A 15,272-nucleotide genomic window follows, 5' to 3' on the forward strand; every position below is an offset into this window, starting at 1 on the left:
TAAATATGGACCTTTTAAAAACGTATGGAGGGTTGTCATTCAATATAAAATAATTATTTATGATCATCAGTAATGCTAACTATGACAAGTAATCATGTGCACTTATAGACAGACACACAGGTCACAGTAACTAGGTTAAAGGTAACTTGCACTCACATGATCTCTGAGAATGAGTTTAGCTAAAGCGTGTGAAATGGTTTAAGGTTTGGACAACAGGCTCAACAGTTAGCTTAATGAGTTCAAGCAACTGAGAACTTTCTTCAGTCAATGGATTTTAGTGTTTTAGCAACTGAGAAAAACTGCAACAGGACAGTGGTTCCCAGTTGGACTAAAATGAAAAACTCTATTTAAACTTATTAAAATGGACTTGCAGCCCACAAAGAAGCCTACTTTTGGATTTGAAGCAAACATGTTTTACCAGGTAGGCTTAACGTTCAAATGTTTCTTGAGGAAGACGGACTGACTGTGATGGATCTGAAATAATAAATGTGATGTGCTTGTATTACTTAATTGATGAATGGATTTTCACCATGGAGGATGTGCTGTACCGTCACTGTAGTGAAATGTAAGATAATAATTTACTATTATGATGTTCCAATGTAGAAAGACGTTATTTATTTAGTATTAAGAGCATCACCAATAAGAGAGCTCTTGTGTGAGAAGCATCTGAACTCGGTGACCCTGCCAGCAACAAAAACTGGTAGGGATCTGTACTTTGTTATAGTTTTTTTTTAATCAGCTCCAGTGTAAGGTGAAACACTGTTTATAACATAATGTTATAAGTTCAGCGGGGTGAATTCTAGCTAAGTCAGCAACTTGTTTACATCGGTGAACAGCAGCAGGGAGAATGTAAGCCAACGTTCATGAGCTAGCTAACACTTAACTTTTGTAAAAACCGCTCTCAATGAGCCCCACGTAGTAGGTGCACTAAATCTTCCCACAAGTGAACTGGGCTTGAACCAGTAGAAACCAGTCTAAACTGGTAAAACAAATAACCTCAGTCACCACGGTTCCTCTCAGTTCGCTCCTGTAGATCACTGTCCCCACCTAGGTGTGCTACTTCTTCCCATAACTGAACTGAGCTTGAACTAGTTGAAGCTGTCTTAAACATCGCAAAAAACAACGACAACAAAAAAACTTTTTCAGGCGCCACCTTTCCCTTTATTCAGTACTCGTGTCGCTCACTGTTTACACATGCTTTTGCTAACCAATATGGTGGACCCATGTGATTTGAGCTGCCTAGTCCCGCCCCTCATGTGCCTCTCTGCCTGTGAGTTACCAGACTCTTTCTCTGTGCAGAGTTAAACAGAGGACGAGTCTGGCAGGCCAGGCTATGTGATTAGGTGACGTAGGTGCAAGTAAAACATCCTGCAAATTGCATAGGTCAAGGCAGGCTCCATTGTGAACAGAACATATGAGAATCTGTGCTTTTTGGCTACTCAGGTCAAAGTTTCATTAGCTGCATCAGGAGAATCTGCTGTTGCTTGTGACACAAGTTCATAAATAACATTAGCAGCCACCTGGGGGTGCAACATACACAACAAAATGTACAGTTTGTCCAGGCAGATAGAGCCTAGACAGCAAGAAGATTTCATTGTTGGGTAAACCTGGTACTTCACTGTAATGCGAGTGGGATGATGGTATTGTTGCCACACATACCACCTCTGTTCTTTTTACCACAGTTTGGATTGCAGTCCATCAATACCAGCTTGTTCACTTCTGCGAACCAATCCCTGTCAAGCAGTTCATGAAGGATTTCCAATAGTTTGAAAAGCATTGTGTGCAGGCTTGCAGCTCATCTACCTTATTTTTTAGGGTCTGGACATTTTCCAGTGTAACCAATAGAAGTGGTTGTCTTATAATCTGCTCCTGACCTAATTAATCCGTTTTTTCTGATTTGAAGCCACAGCTGCTTTGATAAACTTTGTTGGTAACCATGACTGAAGATGTTCTGACACTCAGCAGAGGGTAAGTGAGGTGGGTTCTCTGGCCTCTTTGTAGAAAATGGTAACCGGCTGCATGTTGGGCTAGCCAAAAGATGGCGATAAACAGCTAAATGGCAATTTTAGCTTCATCGTTAGAATGGAACTTAGTTTATTGGCGAATGATCGACAAAAAAATTAAAGGCAAGAGGACTCAAGTTTGGATCACGTTGCTGCTAACACATGCACAACCTTGAGCAAAGGAAGAATCATATCATCTTACCTGTAGAATCAGAAGACCAGGAGGCCAAAAATCCTCCTCTAGACACACTGTGGTCAGCCAGGAAAACCACAACAAGTCTGTTGGACCCTGACCGGACAGTCCCAGGAGAGGTGCTACCACAGTACTGGCCCATCACTGGTGATCCGGGAGAAGCTCCATTAAAGATGGTAACAGAATCCCAGCCACATGTGGTGTGAGGCTCCAGATTGAAATAACTGAAGGTTAACTGCAAAGAAGCAGAGACGTTAGAGAAACACAAAGAGACAGATAGGATAAGGGTATAAAAATATGGATGCATCTGGTCCAGATCCAATCACTCCGTTGACCGCCATGATTGGTTCTGTTTCTTTTAGACTGGACTCAGTTGTGTATCAGAGTGGAACCTGTTCTCAGCTAAAACCATCCTGCTAGTTTTTAGTGAGTTCACTGAGTTGCTTTCTGTTGGACTTGTGTGTATGCAGTTGGTGATCTCACTGTGATTGTGTGGCCAAGAGGAGCTTCGAGCAGCCAGGCACAGCGACTGGGACTTGGATACATGTTGGGATACTCCGGACTAGATAGCACCCCTCCTTCACCCGTCTGCCAGCCACCACATTCTGCACAGATACAATTTATACTAAATTATTCTTCATCACAACACAACTCCTGAGGCAGAGTAAGACTGGCAATTGTCATTAACTGTTACTCACCAGAAAATGAGTACTTGGCCTTGAAGCCTCGGTCTCCCTGGGATGAGTCTGTCCTAAAATTGACCCAAAGCTTCGGCGTAGAAACAACGATGGGAATCTGAGGGGGGGTTTGTCCACAGATCTTTGCTAACAGCTCCCCGTCTGAGTCATCTGAATAACAGGAAAGACGCAAATAGATACTTCCTACTCAGCCTTTAGCCATTTTTGGAGGGCAGGTAGCTTCAGACCAGTGGCACTGTATTCATCAAGCATGCACCAGACTGGGAGACCATCCACCAGACATGTCAACATTTCTGATTAAACCTTTGTCTAGAAATGATGCAGTTACTCCTTGTCCCTGAATTGGTTATATGGCCTATTGAACTACAAGCTGTCTTTTATTTAGTGCCTTTAGAGATAAAGAAGTAGATGCATACGGTTACGAGTACTCAGTGGTTTCTGGTTTCAGTGGTTTTCACGCCTCTGCAAGCCTGACAGATTCATGCATAGATGGTGAATTTAAATGCTGGCTCAAAGCTGGGACATCGACCACCGCACCAAACTATTAAACAAGTTACTGCAGCGTCGTATCTTAGTACTAAAACATTTTATCAGGCTAGATTATTTGATGTAGCTTGATTTAAGCAACTCCTACAATCTTTTGTTTAGCTTTGCTCTCTGTCGCCAAGGAGAAAAACTAAACAAACTAAAGAAAGGAAAACATTTTAAAGCACATGGTTGGTTTGTGATTGTTAAAAAGCACCTGGTAAATATGCTGTAATCCAAAGCTTCTGTGCATTCACAGACACTCACCTAAACGGAACTGCAGGTAGTCTGATTGACAGGTCTGATGGTGCTCCACGTGTAAGTCTTCAATTATCACCACAATGGAGGAGTTGATGTGGCGCGGGTTTTCAATAAGCCACTCACAGTTAAGGTTATTACTGTAGTTGGACACTTGGTAGCCAGGTGAAGTGAAGTTCCCTCCAGCTGGGTTATTTAGAAGGCCACCACATTCTGAAATGACGATTAGTTAAAGAGGATGAAAAGATTGATCTATTTTCACTTTTTCTTTAAATTAAACAATATTCTACCTTTTCCTCTAAAATTAGTTTATATTTTTACAACAATACTATTAATATGAAGAAGAAGAGGAAGAAGAAGAAGAAGATGACGAAGAAGACAACGAAGAAGAAGAAGATGAAGAAGATGATGAAGAAGAAGAAGAAGAAGAAGACGATGAAGAAGAAGAAGAAGACGACGACGACGAAGAAGAAGACAACGACGACGAAGAAGAAGAAGACGGTGACGAAGAAGACGACGGAGAAGAAGAAGACGAAGAAGAAGAAGACGACGACGAAGAAGAAGACGATGAAGAAGACAATGACGACGAAGAAGAAGAAGACGACGACAACGACGACGAAGAAGACGGTGACGAAGAAGACGACGGAGAAGAAGAAGACGATGAAGAAGAAGAAGATGATGAAGAAGAAGAAGAAGACGATGACGACGAAGAAGAAGAAGATGACGAAGAAGACGACGAAGAAGGCGAAGAAGAAGACGATGAAGAAGACAAAGACGAAGAAGAAGAAGACGACGAAGAAGACGACGAAGAAGAAGAAGAAGACGACGGAGAAGAAGAAGACGACGGAGAAGAAGAAGACGACGAAGAAGAAGAAGACGATGAAGAAGAAGAAGAAGACGATGACGACGAAGAAGGCGAAGAAGAAGAGGACGAAGAAGACAACGACGAAGAAGAAGAAGAAGACGACGAAGAAGAAGAAGACGACGACGAAGAAGAAGAAGACGATGACGAAGAAGACGACGGAGAAGAAGAAGAAGACGATGACGAAGAAGAAGAAGACGACGAAGAAGACGACGAAGAAGGCGAAGAAGAAGAGGACGAAGAAGACAACGACGAAGAAGAAGAAGAAGACGACGAAGAAGAAGAAGACGACGACGAAGAAGAAGAAGACGATGACGAAGAAGACGACGGAGAAGAAGAAGAAGACGATGACGAAGAAGACGACGGAGAAGAAGAAGACAACGAAGAAGAAGACGATGAAGAAGAAGAAGAAGAGGACGATGACGACGAAGAAGAAGACGACGAAGAAGGCGAAGAAGAAGACGACGAAGAAGGCGAAGAAGAAGACGACAAAGAAGACAACAACGAAGAAGAAGAAGACGACGAAGAAGAAGAAGACGACGAAGAAGACGAAGAAGAAGAAGAAGAAGAAGAAAAAGAAGAAACAGCTTCTCACCTGCCGGTTGATCAGAGGAGTAGGAGGCTAGGAAGCCGCCAGCGGAGATGGATGAATCGGTGTGGAACACAACTACCATGCTGTTACTGGAGGAATGAATCTGAGTGCCTGCTGGAACAGAACCACAGAACCGCTGCAGGAGAGGTGCATCAGCAGCCAAACCATTAAACACCTACAGCACCCAGAGAGAAAAGAAAGAGCTTACGGTTAGTCCACCAGCAGGGTTTAAAATCTAATGATGAAATACTTATTACTAATAAAATAAAGTAGGAGAAGCCCTCATGTTGTGCAGAAATAAGAAAGTAATGATCAAACCTGATTTAAAGGATTATTTTGAGCTTTCACCTAAAAAAGCTGTTGTCCCTTTAAAGGTGGAGGGTTTGAACAGGAGATTGAATTAAGCATTCCTGTGAGGCCAGTGTGGAGATCAACTAATAATAATACAATAATATTCAATTCAAGTTCAATCCAAAAATACTTTATTAATCCCAGAGGGAAATTCAATTGTTTCAGTACGCACAATTCCTAGATCAGACCTACATACATAGACACATGACAAGAATTGGTGACTGTGGTCATTCGCAACACGAGTCGCGCTACCGTTATAGATCAAGAGGGTTTATATGAGGATAGAGTTGGGGGTAGGGGGAAAAAAAGGTACTTCAGAGTTACCCCCTACAGAGAGGATAGCTTTGCTATGCAGAGAAACACCTCAGACAGACATGCACATGTCACACAGTGGAATGTGTGTTTTCTGTTGCTTTAAATTCTTTTAATAAGTGTTTGAATTTCTTAACAGTTTTGTGTTATTGCATGATTTTGTTGCGTGTTGCTGGTTTTATGTGCATGTTTAGTTTAGATTGTTTTGCCACTGTTGACATGATTGATAATAATAATAATAATAATAATACATTTTATTTCAAAGCGCCTTTCAGGACACCCAAGGTCACTTTACACAAAACACGTAATAAAATACAATAAAACAATAATAAAACCCAAAGAAGAAAAAACAGAGAGAAACATTTCAATAAAATCAGAGGTTGTAGGCAGATTTAAACATATGTGTTTTGAGTTTTGATTGGAAAAGGGTAAAACTGTCGATGTTCCTGATGTCTGGGGGAAGTGAGTTCCAGAGTCGAGGAGCAGAGCGGCTGAAAGCTCTGCTCCCCATGGTAGCGAGACGGGCAGAAGGAACCGCAAGATGGATGGAAGAAGAAGATCTGAGTGAACGGGACGGGGTGTGAATACTTATAAGGTCTGAGATATATGGAGGAGAGAGGTTGTGGATTGCTTTGAATGTATGGAGGAGAATTTTGAAGATGGGCCTGAATTTAACTGGGAGCCAGTGGAGCTGCTGGAGAACCGGCGTGATGTGGTGAAAGGAAGGGGTTCTGGTGATAATACGGGCTGCTGAATTCTGGACCAGTTGCAGTTTATGAAGGAGTTTGTTGGGGAGACCATAAAGAAGTGAATTGCAATAGTCGAGACGGGAGGTGACGAGGCTGTGGACGAGAATGGCGGCAGTGTGAGGGGTCAGTGAGGGACGAAGACGGTTTATGGAACGTAGATGGAAGTATGCTGACCGAATTAAGTTATTAATGTGAGCCTGAAAAGAAAGGGAGCTGTCGAGAATGACACCCAGACTCTTGACATGAGGTGAGGGGGAGACTGTGGCACTGTCAATAGTTAAAGAAAAGCTGTCAGATGTTGAGAGGGTGGAGTTAGTGCCAACTAGAAGAAGTTCAGTTTTATTGCCGTTGAGTTTGAGGAAATTAGAGGTGAACCATGATTTGATTTCAGAGAGGCAGAGTGTAAGGGAGGATGGTGGGAGAGTTGAGTTGGGCTTACTGGAAATGTAGAGCTGGGTGTCATCTGCAAAGCAGTGAAACTGGATATTGAATTTGCGGAAGATTTTGCCGATAGGGAGGAGATATACTATGAAGAGGAGGGGCCCCAGGACAGAGCCCTGGGGCACACCTGACTTGACTGGGGAGGGTTCTGAGGTAAAGGATTTTAACTGGATGAACTGAGTGCGGCCAGTAAGGTAAGATTGAAACCAGCGGAGGGGGGTGTGAGTGATGCCTAAGGAATAGAGTCTATTAAGGAGGATGGGATGAGAAATGGTGTCAAAGGCCGCACTCAGATCGAGGAGAATAAGAATAGAGATTAAACCAGAATCAGCAGCAATGAGTAGGTCGTTAGTGATCTTGATGAGAGCTGTTTCTGTGCTGTGGTGGGGACGGAAGCCAGACTGAAACTGTTCATAAAGGTTATTGCGGGTGAGATGTGAATGGAGCTGAGATGCAACAGTTTTCTCAAGGACTTTGGAAATGAAGGGAAGATGGGAAATGGGACGGAGGTTATTGAAATCATTGGGATCTAAACCAGGTTTTTTTAGAATAGGGCTGACTGAAGCGGATTTGAATAGGGATGGGACCGTACCAGAGGATAGTGAGGAATGAATAATGGCTGTTATAAAAGGGAGCAGAGAAGAAAGGCAGGATTTAACTAAAACAGTTGGAATAGGGTCCAGTTGACAGGTGGAAGGTTTGGATTTGGTGATGTAATCTAATATTTCTGAGGGATGGGGAAGTTCAAAGGAGGAGAACGGAATGGTGGGTTCAAATAAATCAGGAGAGGGAGGGGAGGAATGAGGTAAAGAGAGATGGATTCTATTGACCTTCTCATTAAAAAACTGAAGGAGAGAGTTACAGGTTTCTGAAGAGTAAAGATGGATGGGTAAGGAGTCGGGAGGCTGAAAAATGCTGTTCATGATGGAAAATAATGTTTTAGTGTTGCTGGAGTTGGACGAGATGAGACCGGAGTAATACTGAGATTTGGCATGGGAGATGGAGTCCTTGTAGAGAGAAATCTGAGCAGAATATAAGTCTTTATGGATGGTGAGACCGGTTTTCTTGTAGAGTCTTTCAAGCCTCCGGTTGGTAGCTTTCAAGGAGCGAAGGGCAGGGGTGAACCATGGAGCAGACCGAGTAAAATATACAGAGCGGGATTTGATGGGAGCAAATGAATTAAGGATAGAAACCAGACCGTTATTGTACTGAATGACAAGATCATCGGGAGTAGAGGACAAGTTAGGGGTCAAGGTGGCAAAACTGGAGGACAGGGAGGCTAGATCAATGTCCTTAATATTACGAAAAGAAATGATACGTGGTGACTTGATGATGGAGAGACGGAGGGGAACAGAAAAGGAGATGAGGAAGTGGTCCGTGAAAGGGAGCGGGTCAGCTGTACAGTTGGAGGGGGTCAGGCCGGAGCAGCAGATTAAATCCAGGGTGTGACCTTTAATGTGAGTGGGAAAATTGGCATATTGATGAAAACTGAGGCTGTCCAAAGATGAGGAGAAGTCTTTGCTGAGGGGGAGGGCCATATTGTCCATATGAATATTAAAATCACCAAGTAAAATTACATTTGGGGAAAGGGCGGACAGATGGGATAAAAGAGCAGAGAGTTCATTTAAAAACTCAGGGCTGAACTTGGGGGGACGATAAACAGTGACAATTATTGTGGGGGTCGGGCCGGAGAGTTGACAGGCGAGGCATTCCAGAGTGGTGAGAGGAGGAAGGTTTACGGGAAGGACCTTCCAAGTCTCGCGATACAGTATCGCGAGACCACCGCCGCGGCCCGACCCACGGGGTTTGGAGAGGTAAACAAATCCGGGAGGAGTACAGTCATTGAGTTGTGAGAAATCGCTGGGTTGTTGCCATGTTTCGTTCAGACAAAGAAAGTCTAGCTTATGGTCACTGATGGTATCTTGGAGGAGATGTCCTTTACCAGAGAGGGAGCGAATGTTGAGAAGACCAAAATTAGCAGTGCGGAAGTCCCTGGCGACAGGAGCATTAGTCCGACTAGCCAGCCGGGCTAACACGCTGGAGTCGGCAGCTCGGCAGGTATTCCTGGGTAGCCGCCGGCTAGTCGTGGACCAGAAGGAGGGTATTCCTTTGGAGCCGTCGAGATGGAGGTTCCGCCGGGACCCCCGATGGATATACCGACGGCGAGGCTGGAAGGTGATGTCGGGGAAGAGGCACAGAGCTGGTGGTGGAGATCCGGAGTAGCGAAAGCGGAGGTTGAAGAGCTCCGCCGCCGAGTACTGGAGAAGGCCATCCACGGACAGAAGAATGAGCGACAGGATGATCCAGGCCAGTGCGAGGCACACAGAAATCCTGCTGGACCACATTATGGAGTGGAGCAGGGAGGTGGTGATGTGCAACCAGAACGCAAGCTGAGCAGGTAGGTGAAAATGAGTTTTCACCGACACAGGGATGTGACCAGGGTGAAAAAGAAGAAAAAAAAATACAAAAAGTTTGTTTGCCAGCGAGCAGCGGCAGCGAGACGCGCCAGCGTTCACTCAACCGGAACCGGAACTTGATGACAGTCACCTGAAGAGGTGGGCGTGACTGTGACAGCGCACCAGGTGTAGTTGGCAGGCTGATAAAAGGAAGAAGCTGCAGAACTGCGGGAGGGGAAAGAGACAAAAACAAGAAGGCAGAGGGACTGCACTAATAGAAGAGGACGTAGCACAGAACAGGTTGGATCGCAGGAGGAGAAGTTCATCCCTGGCGTGCAGCGACAAAGAGTGGGAGCAACGCCTTTGAATGACGGCAGGGCAGAGGTTGGACCTCTGCCTGCATCCGTGAGTGGACTGCTCCCACTGTCGTATGCTGGGTGATGCTCCGTATGGGCCGATCCTACGGGAGGACAAAGAGATTGCACCGCTTCACAGACAAAGGTTCTGTCCCAGTGTTTTGTCCTTGGCAGGGAGGAGCGGCGAGAGCCCCCGGGAGATCACGCCTGAGACAATCGCCTGATGAGAGCAAGACCAAAGACTGCTGGAGTGGGACACAAAAGATGGGAGGTCGCCTTTCCCATCCTGGAAATTCCCTCTACGTGACGTTGTGGATCTGGGAGGAGCCCAAGTATCTTTGGGGGTCTTCTTAAAGAACTTGTGTTCATTGCTTTTATGGACTCAAACTTTTTTTGTCTGCATTGATTCTTACGCATTTTTTTAGGTTTTATATACTTTTAGACTGGGGATCATTTACTAAGCAAAGTCTTCTTTATTTACTTAATAAAAGAGGACGCAGACAAACTTCTGCTCCCTGGTGTCTCTGTCCCTCTGGTTTTGCACACTCGCTCTCCACCTGTGTCGTTATGAATCCCCGGTTTGACGCTTGCGCTCTGCAGCTCCAGCGTTGCCCAGGTCACACACACAGAGTTCAGACGATACACAACATAAGTGTCCACTAGGTGGGGGGTAGGGTTGGGACTCTCCTCACTTCAGAGCGTGCAGCCGCATGGGGCAGCACTCATCACCTCCGTTTAGACAGGGGAGGGAGATAATGGGTTAGAGAGCACATTGACTCCTAGATACGGTTCCACGACCTTCACCGGTCACAGTCCCGCCCAGGCTGGGATAGGGAGAAGGGGTTTCCATAGCGACGGCAGCATTCAACATTTCTTCTGCGGGGGGAGTTTTTACTTCAGCCTCACAGGCTTCAAGGGCACCAGATTCAGATAAGAATTGTTTTGGGTACAGACAGAGATAATTTCCTCTCTGCCTTAAGCTTGGTTTATGCTTGACGCATACACTTTCCACGCAGTGATGCGGCTCGTGGATGGAAGGCGCTTCACAACTCGCAGCGTTTATGGTTCATGCGGCTTGTCTCTGCGGTGAGCCAATATTCTCCCAAACTGTAGGGGGCAGCATGGAGCTCTACGGCATGCATTCAACACTACACCGTGGTAGAAGTAGAAATAACTGTTTACAACATGGCATTTCAGCATTTTTAACAGCGTCCTCGTCTTTTCCGACAGTGCGAGCTATTTCTCTCCAAGAATTATTAACAACATGTTGATCACGGTGATCTCTGAGAGCTGAATCATACAAATGTCTGTATTTACGAACCTCTGCCATACTAGTTCTTGCCGGTCCGCCATGTTTTTCCTCGTCCGTCCATCCGCGTGGTTAGAAATTTTCCTAGGTTCGCGTTGCGGAAATTTTGGGCCGTGCGGACACGCGGTGGAGGGGCGTGGTTGTTAAAATGACGCAATTTCGCCGCGCGGAGCCGTGCGGACCTCGCGGACACGTCAAGCATAAACCAACCTTTTAGATTTCTGTTGGTCCTCAACCCCTCCAGGTCCAATAATGGCATTATCAAACTATTCAAATCCGTGCTGATCCGTCAACTCGCTCCTTGATGGAATCCATCTTCTGTGCCAGAGCCTGAATCTCAGCCAAAGTTCCAAGCTTACGAATCATCTCGACAGTTATGAGTTTGTGAGTTTACAGCACGATGCATTCCATCCCTGAGCTCCGGGATTAAGACGATATTCCTCGAAAGCTCGTTAATTTTCCGGTATGCCAGGTAACCGCTCAGGCCAAACAGCAGGAATCCCGACACCAAAACGACAAATATCCAGACATCTTCAGAATCCTCTACAGACAGTTGAGAGAGGCAGACCAGGTTCCACTGTTTCCAGGAGTCCATGATACACCCAGCTGGCTCTGTCCAAGAGGGGCATCCGGGAGCCCCTTCTCCCATTCTCATCATTGAAAAGATTTTGTCAATCGCTTTGAGAGACCAACTGACCAGATCCATGTTTGATAATTTCCAGTTTCCAGAAAAAATGCAGAGAAGCACAGTGCACAGGCAGACAGGACAGAGAGCCTTGGGAGGAGCAGGGAGGGAGAGGAGAAAAAAGCGTCTGTACTCTCCAAGAGCCAGAAGAAGAAGTTTGAGTTTCATTAGGGGATGAAAAATATATGAAGACGTTTTTAAGGATGGAAAACTGACACAAACAAAGCTGTTCCTATTGTGTATTCCTGGACCCCAGGTCTAAGTCTCTGACCTGATGGTTTGTGATGGAACTGGATAGAAGGAGAAAAGAGTTATGGTTTTAAAATGAGCTGGGTAGTTGCTGCAACTGTCTGGTGTGCAGTGACTCCAGCTTTAATCGTGCAGTCAGCTGACTGGAGTATATAACCACCTGAAGGTGTGTCTTTGACATACTAAACCGTCACAAAGTTCTTAGAAAATAGCAGTTTCTGGTTGTTTTTCCCTTTATAATAACTGAATTAGGTGTGTGGGTCTTTCCAACGCCCAATGACGGTCTTTTGTATAAAACCAGGTTCTTGTAGGGCCTTGTGATCCTGTTTCCACCTTTGGTTGCTTTTAGTCTGTTGTGAAGCTTCTGCTCGGTCTGAAAGATCAAGAACTCACATCAACATAGTCAAAGGAACAGGAAATCCCAGAGCCCTCCAGCTGCATGTCATCAATTGTGAGCGTGACCCTACGACCCGGGGCCACCACCAGCTCCCAGCGACACACCCGGCTGTGTGGATATAAGTTGGGGTAGTTGGGAGAGGAGATTACTCCCGAAGGAGCGTTCAACTGTCCTCCACAAGCTGCAGAAAAAGAACATCACAACAGTTTCTGAATAAAGTGGATGCTCCCGACTGCAATCCAGTTTTACTGAGAATGTTCATTATTATATTTATTTAGTTATGTAAGTTTAATTTCAAACTAATGTCATCTCAAGTTCCAAAGTTTAAATCCAGTTGAGTAAGTAAGCTTTGAAAACCCTCAAAGCCTCTGATTGGTCCAGTTGGGCTGGCTTTAGGATCCTCATGTAGGAAATTAAATTTGAGAACTGAAGCCAAACTAAAATCAGGTGTTGGGGTTAGAAGTCCTTGAGGATGGTTCTTTAGATGCTCACTGATGATCTAACAAGGACATAATTGCTAAATCGGTATTTTACCTTCAATGCTCGCCTCAAACAGCAGCCTGAAGCCAGCTGCGTTTGTGCTGGAGTCACTCACAAACTTCACATAAGCAAAACTGTCAGACGTGTCAACGGAAGATGGAAGATTAGTTCCACAATGCCGGCCTAGTAGACGACCTGTGGACAGAGCGAAGTGCTGGTCTGAATCATCTCTACTGCAAACAGGTGTGCTGCTGTTGCTGCTCCTGCTTTCCTACCCGAAGCATTGTACTCTCTGATCTCCACATAGTCAGCAGAACATCCTGAGGATTCCTGCAGGCTGAAGTTCCCGTAGCTCAGTGTCAGGTAGTGTCCTGTGGGTCCTTCAAGGTACCATTCACAGCTGGAGCTGGCAGGATAATTCTGCCCTGGGAAGCCAGGGCTCTGGATTACACCTGTTTGACCAATGTAGGTTCCTCCACAGATCGCTGTAATGGGAAAAGATCATCATAAAAACCCAACATTGAACTTGAAGAGTTCACGTTTCAGCTTTTCGGGGCAAGGTTACAAGAAGAAGCAATGCAATGAATGTCCCAAACAATAACCACCGCCTGTTTGAAAAGGTATGGAAAAGTCCTCCAAAACCCAAGTTTTCTGAAGCTTGCTGTGGCGAATACGGCCACCCACAGCTGGATGAAAGCTACAGGGGTTGGGTTAATGATGAGGTGAGCAGAAACCACCATGTCTCATAGCCTACCTGATCAACTCTGAGAAGTTTAGTGGACTATTTGAGTTAGCCTCACGGGGGAAAGATGAAATTGAAAGTTGTGATGTTTTCCAGTGCTCAGATATGTTAAAGTGCAAAATACAGTGTAAAAATGGCCGATACAGTTGCTTTACCCCAACCCTTCTGACCTCTGGGTATATTTTCAGATAATCTAGAGATGCTCCTCTTGTTGGTTAAACTGTTGGATTGATCAGTTACTGCATAGCCAACTGTTTAAAGAGATCTAATGTTTGAAGACTGAACAGATCACAGCAGAAAGAGTAGACGAATCAGGTAAATCCTCTCCTGGCTGGTACTTGATTAAAACACAATTCTCATTTATCTAAAGAAAATAAAATCTTAGCATTGATGATTGTCTTTGCATAACAGACTCAAGTCCATGAGTGCATTAAACTGTGTGTCGTCTGTCTTTTTTTCTACCTTACCTATGGAATATTTAGCCTTGAATCCTTTGTGTGCAACACTGGTGTCTGTACGAAACCTAAGCAACATGGAAGAACCCTTTGAATGTTGTGTGGATGGTCGGGTACTGCCACACAGCCGGGAAATCAAATCGGATCCGATTGTTGAGCCATCTCTGAGCTCCAAGTAGTCAAAGACACAGCTGAGGAGAAAAATAACAGTGTGAACACAATAAAGCCAACCTTTTTGGGGTAAAGACAAGGAGACCATTCTTCTCAAGATGTTTAAGTTAAAATTTAAATACATTTTCATAATTGTGGGGTTTTGGTCAAAATCAGCAGGTCAGAACTGTATAAATATCAGAAATCCTGGAAAATCCACTTTTTGGAGCTTTTAACCATTTCATATTGCTATTTCCACTCATGCATTTTCCAGTTTCAGCTGCAAATTTAGAGTTTTACTTTGAAAATCCTGTGAAGCATCAACGGAAACTATAGTCTCATCATCAGGCTCTGCTGCTCTCTGGTCTGAAAGCTGTCTCCTCTGGCCAGTATACGATATGTGGATTAGGCGACTGTTGCTATGTAGCCAACTTGGTAATCTAGTGGTTAGAGTGCTAGGGTGGTAAGTAGTTTTGCAGAGGTTCACATCTTGATTCCAGCAGTAACCTTTTTCTTCTTCACTTGCCTGTATTATGTTTTCAACCATTTATTGGTAAACTGTTTAAAATACAAGGACTAAATCTGCTTTTTCACTGTTTTTGTTTATTTAGCCAGTGTGAGTCCATGTGAGGTGAGCAGAGTAATGGGCTCGACACACGGGAGGCGACAAACGACCGCGATCAGCAAAATTTGTCACTGTCGCTTTTATTACCTGACACACGGGAGGCGATCCGCGGCAGCGGCCAGCGGCAAAGCCGTCTACGCGTTCTGTTCCATCGAACATCCATTCGTTCCAGTTCAATCGAAACTTACGTTGTTTTGTTTGGCTGTGTCAGGTTGGAGGGAATTAAGGTTATTTAAGCGGTTCAGAGTTAATAAAGTGGTAGATATGATGTTTCACAAGGTGCTGCTAGAGTTATGTGAAATCTTACTTCTGATTTTACCATATAAAACATAGTAATAATCAACTTCTCCTCCATGTTTGCTCGGAGATGTACGGAGCATCCTGTCCGCTCATTGGTCAGTGAATGAATCCTTCGTTGATTGGTCCTCGTCCGAGCGACAGCGA

At 44.8% G+C, this 15,272-nt stretch overlaps 1 protein-coding gene across 1 annotated transcript in view; it reads right to left on the minus strand.

Moving 5' to 3' along the window:
* Nucleotides 1-15,272, minus strand: part of cubn (cubilin (intrinsic factor-cobalamin receptor)) — a 74,618-nt gene that overhangs the window by 10,795 nt on the left and 48,551 nt on the right. Inside the window, exons 45-53 of the mRNA XM_015954833.3 lie at nucleotides 14,066-14,244; nucleotides 13,132-13,341; nucleotides 12,911-13,051; nucleotides 12,373-12,557; nucleotides 5,135-5,306; nucleotides 3,687-3,890; nucleotides 2,895-3,044; nucleotides 2,680-2,801; nucleotides 2,206-2,431 (exon numbers count right to left, since the gene is read on the minus strand). Coding sequence (XP_015810319.3) covers nucleotides 2,206-2,431; nucleotides 2,680-2,801; nucleotides 2,895-3,044; nucleotides 3,687-3,890; nucleotides 5,135-5,306; nucleotides 12,373-12,557; nucleotides 12,911-13,051; nucleotides 13,132-13,341; nucleotides 14,066-14,244 — 1,589 coding nt within the window. The remainder of the gene's footprint in view (nucleotides 1-2,205; nucleotides 2,432-2,679; nucleotides 2,802-2,894; nucleotides 3,045-3,686; nucleotides 3,891-5,134; nucleotides 5,307-12,372; nucleotides 12,558-12,910; nucleotides 13,052-13,131; nucleotides 13,342-14,065; nucleotides 14,245-15,272) is intronic.

The sequence above is a fragment of the Nothobranchius furzeri genome, chromosome 7 (assembly GCF_043380555.1).
Source record: "Nothobranchius furzeri strain GRZ-AD chromosome 7, NfurGRZ-RIMD1, whole genome shotgun sequence".
Classification (NCBI taxonomy): domain Eukaryota; kingdom Metazoa; phylum Chordata; class Actinopteri; order Cyprinodontiformes; family Nothobranchiidae; genus Nothobranchius; species Nothobranchius furzeri.